The sequence below is a fragment of the Cetorhinus maximus genome, unplaced genomic scaffold (genome assembly GCF_964194155.1).
Source record: "Cetorhinus maximus unplaced genomic scaffold, sCetMax3.hap1.1 HAP1_SCAFFOLD_570, whole genome shotgun sequence".
NCBI classification, from domain to species: Eukaryota; Metazoa; Chordata; class Chondrichthyes; order Lamniformes; family Cetorhinidae; genus Cetorhinus; species Cetorhinus maximus.
In genome coordinates this window covers 252,438-256,137 of record NW_027596512.1, presented here as the reverse complement: position 1 = coordinate 256,137, position 3,700 = coordinate 252,438, and the positions used below count along the sequence as shown (strand labels likewise).

Below are 3,700 nucleotides of genomic sequence, written 5' to 3'. Positions count from 1 at the left end.
CACCAGTTTGACCTCAACTGAAGTCCTGTGTCCAGTTCTGTGGGAGGGATGTGAAGAGATTTAGAGAGGGCGGAAAAGATTAGTGAGAATGGCTCCAGCAGTGAGGAACTCCAGTTACGAAGGTCGGTAGGTTGGAGGAGTTGGGACCTTTCTCCTTGGAGAAGAGATGGCCGAGAGGAGACTTGATCGAGGTGTTGAAAATCATGAGGGATCGGGACAGAGTGGACAGGGAGAAACTGTTCCCACTGGCGGAAGGATCGAGAACCAGAGGGCACAGATTGGAGGCGATGGGTAAAAGAAGCGACGGAGACACGAGGGGGAACATTAGTTCGGGTCTGGAACGTGCTGCTCGAGAGTGTGGGTGGAGGCAGGTTCAATCGAGGCAGGACTTGGATTATTACCTGGAAAGGAAGGATGTGCAGGGTTACGGGGAGAAGGTGGGGGAGAGGCACAGGGGGAGTTTTTTATAATTCATTCACAGGGTGTGGCTAGGCCGGTATTTATTGCCCATCTCTAATTGTCCTTGTTCAGGGGGACATTTAAGAGTCAACCACATGTGGCTGTGGGGTCTGGAGCCACATGTAGGCCAGACCGGGTAAGGAGGGCAGATTTCCCTCCCTAAAGGGGCATTAGTGACCCAGATGGGGTTTTTACGACAGTCGGCAATGGTTTCATGGTCGTCATTAGACTTTTAATTCCAGAATTGTTTTTAAATTGAATAACACATTCCAATATTGGCTGTGGTGGGATTCGAACCCTGGGTCTCTGGAATGTAGCCCAGTGACGATACCACTACGCCACCGCCTACATGATGTCGATGGGCCGAGCGGCCTCCCCTCTTGAGCTGCAAGCGTTTTGATTCTGTGTCTCCCACACCCCCCCCCCACCGGCCCACTCCCGGCCCCCTCCCATCGATCAGACTGGATGGACTGAAGCTCCCGGTCAGCTGGCTGAATGGGGCAGGGTCTGGATTGGGATCGGGGTGCAGGGGGTTGGGGTGTTGGGGGGTGGGGGTTTTGAGATGGAGCCCCCAAGGACTCTGTTGCGGTCGATCTAATTCTTTCCCCCCCCTTCCTGCAGGCCCAAGAAGCTGACGCTGAAAGCCTACAAACAATATTGGTTCATTTTCAAGGAAATGACCATCTCCTGTTACAAGAACCAGGAGGCGTTCGGGGAGCCCATCCAGCAGATGAACCTGAAGGGTGAGGAATTCGGCAAACTTCACACGGTGGGGGTGGGGGAGGGTGGACGGGGGTTAGACTGTCTGCCCTGGAGCGGGTGGTAGAGTGGGGGGAGGGAGGGGGCACAGCGCCGGGGGGCAGGGGGCAGTGGGTGGGTCAGTCGCCAAGGGGGAATTGGAAATTGGGAATTGCTGAGGGACAGGACATTCCCGGGCCACATCCGGGGATATTTAGGGAGGGGTGGGTATCAGCTCAGTCACAGGGGCTGGTTTTAAGGAGCCTCTTTAAAGGAGGAGGGAGAGAGTCCGGAGAGGCTGAGGGAGGGAATCCCAGCCTCCGAGGAACAGGAATATCTCCCGGCCCAAGCCGGAATTGTCGGCCTCGACTCCAGGGGAGATGGTGAAATGGAGGGTGGGCCTCAGGCAAAAGGGAGGTGGCTCCAGCGAGAGTTGGCGGAGGAAGAGGAGGCAGATCCCCTCCCCCACCTCCCCCCGGCCCCGCCTCCCCCCGCCTCCCTCCCCCCCACCCCACCCCAGCCCCCCGCCTCCTCCCTCGAACTCAGTACCAGCTTCCGAGCTTTACCTGGTCTCACTTTTCTCCTGTTGTTGGGCGAGTCGGCAGCGACTGGTGAAGCTGACCCCTGTCGGCCCCCTGTCGGCCCCCTGTCGACCCCCTGTCCAGCACTAGCCCCTTGAGAGGGCGGTGATGGGGCCACCTTGTGTCTGAGGGACTCGCTGCGGTCATTCCAGAGCTAATGGTTTGGAGTCACGTGTAGGCCAGAGTGAGCAAGGGCCCTAAGGGGCGTGAGTGGACCAGATGGTCAACGCGACAGGTTCACGGTCACTGATACTGAGACCAGGTGGTTGAAATACCGGATTTGGTGAAGGTTGTGCTGAGGGATTATTAATCGTTCCCTCTGGATTATCAATAATCTAACCTCCCTCCTGCAGTTACTCCGCCGGTCAGTGTGTCGTTCGCTGTTCGCGGGAGGGAGGTCGTGTTGCTCCATCTCGACCCGCTCCCCCCTGCACCGAGTGTTAACCCTGCCTTTTCTCCACAGGCTGTGAGGTTGCTCCCGACGTCAACATTGCTGCTCAGAAGTTCTGCATCAAGCTCCTGATCCCAGCTCCGGAGGGGATGAACGAGGTCGTCCTGCGCTGTGAGAACGTGAGTGGGAATGTCGCACAGGCTGGGATCAAACAGGGGAGAGGGGTGGGAAAGGTTGGGAGTGGGAGGGGGAATTTTATCTGGTCCGTACAGTGGCTGAGACAGAGAGTGTATAGTGAGACTGAGAGCCAGTAGCTCTGCATTTATCTAGCGCCTTTAACCCAGTGAAACATCCCCGAGGTGCTTCACAGGAAGGTCAATCAGACAGAATCTGACCCCGAGCCTCATACGGAGATATTAGGGACAGAGGACCAAAAGCTTGGACAAAGTGATGGGTTTTAAGGAGCGTCTTAAAAGAGGAGAGAAAGGGAGGTGGAGAGGTTTAGGGAGGGAATTCCAGAGCTCAGGGCCCCAGGCAGCTGAAGGCACGGCCGCCAATGGTGGAGCGATGGGAATCGGGGGATGCTCAAGAGGCCGGAATTGGAGGAGCGCAGAGATCTCGGAGGGTTGTAGGGGCTGGAGGAGGTTACAGAGATAGGGAGGGTTGTAGGGTCTGGAGGAGGTTACAGGGATAGGGAGGGTTGTAGGGGCTGGAGGAGGTTACAGAGATAGGGAGGGTTGTAGGGGCTGGAGGAGGTTACAGAGATAGGGAGGGTTGTAGGGGCTGGAGGAGGTTACAGAGATAGGGAGGGTTGTAGGGGCTGGAGGAGGTTACAGAGATAGGAGGGGTTGTAGGGGCTGGAGGAGGTTACAGAGATAGGGAGGGTTGTCGGGACTGGAGGAGGTTACAGAGATAGGGAGGGGGTGTAGGGACTGGAGGAGGTTACAGAGATAGGGAGGGTTGTAGGGGCTAGAGGAGGTTACAGAGATAGGGAGGGGTTGTAGGGGCTGGAGGAGGTTACAGAGATAGGAGGGGTTGTAGGGGCTGGAGGAGGCTACAGAGATAGGGAAGGGTTGTTGGGGCAGGAGGAGGTTACAGAGATAGGGAAGGATTGTAGGGACTGGAGGAGGTTACAGAGATAGGGAGGGTTGTAGGGGCTGGAGGAGGTTACAGAGATAGGGAGGGGTTGTAGGGGCTGGAGGAGGTTACAGAGATAGGGAAGGATTGTAGGGATTGGAGGAGGTTACAGAGATAGGGAGGGTTGTAGGGGCTGGAGGAGGTTACAGAGATTGGGAGTGGTGTAGGGGCTGGAGGAGGTTACAGAGATAGGGAGGGTTGTAAGGGCTGGAGGAGGTTACAGAGATAGGGAGGGGTGTAGGGGCTGGAGGAGTTTACAGAGATAGGGAGGGTTGTAGGGGCTGGAGGAGGTAACAGAGATAGGGAGAGTTGTAGGGTCTGGAGGAGGTTACAGAGATAGGGAGGAGGGCAAGGAAGGGTTTGAAAACAAGAATAAATCCTCTCAAGGCCCTGA

The 3,700-nt window shown here is 56.5% G+C and overlaps 1 protein-coding gene across 1 annotated transcript in view; it reads left to right on the top strand.

The window, feature by feature from the left end:
- Nucleotides 1–1,080: 1,080 nt before the first annotated feature.
- Nucleotides 1,081–3,700, top strand: part of LOC144674161 (fermitin family homolog 3-like) — a gene marked incomplete at its 5' end in the record, with an annotated part of 17,872 nt that continues 15,252 nt past the window's right edge. The window contains 2 exons of the mRNA XM_078535649.1: nucleotides 1,081–1,202; nucleotides 2,242–2,348. Of these exons, the coding sequence (XP_078391775.1) occupies nucleotides 1,081–1,202; nucleotides 2,242–2,348 (229 nt within the window). The remainder of the gene's footprint in view (nucleotides 1,203–2,241; nucleotides 2,349–3,700) is intronic.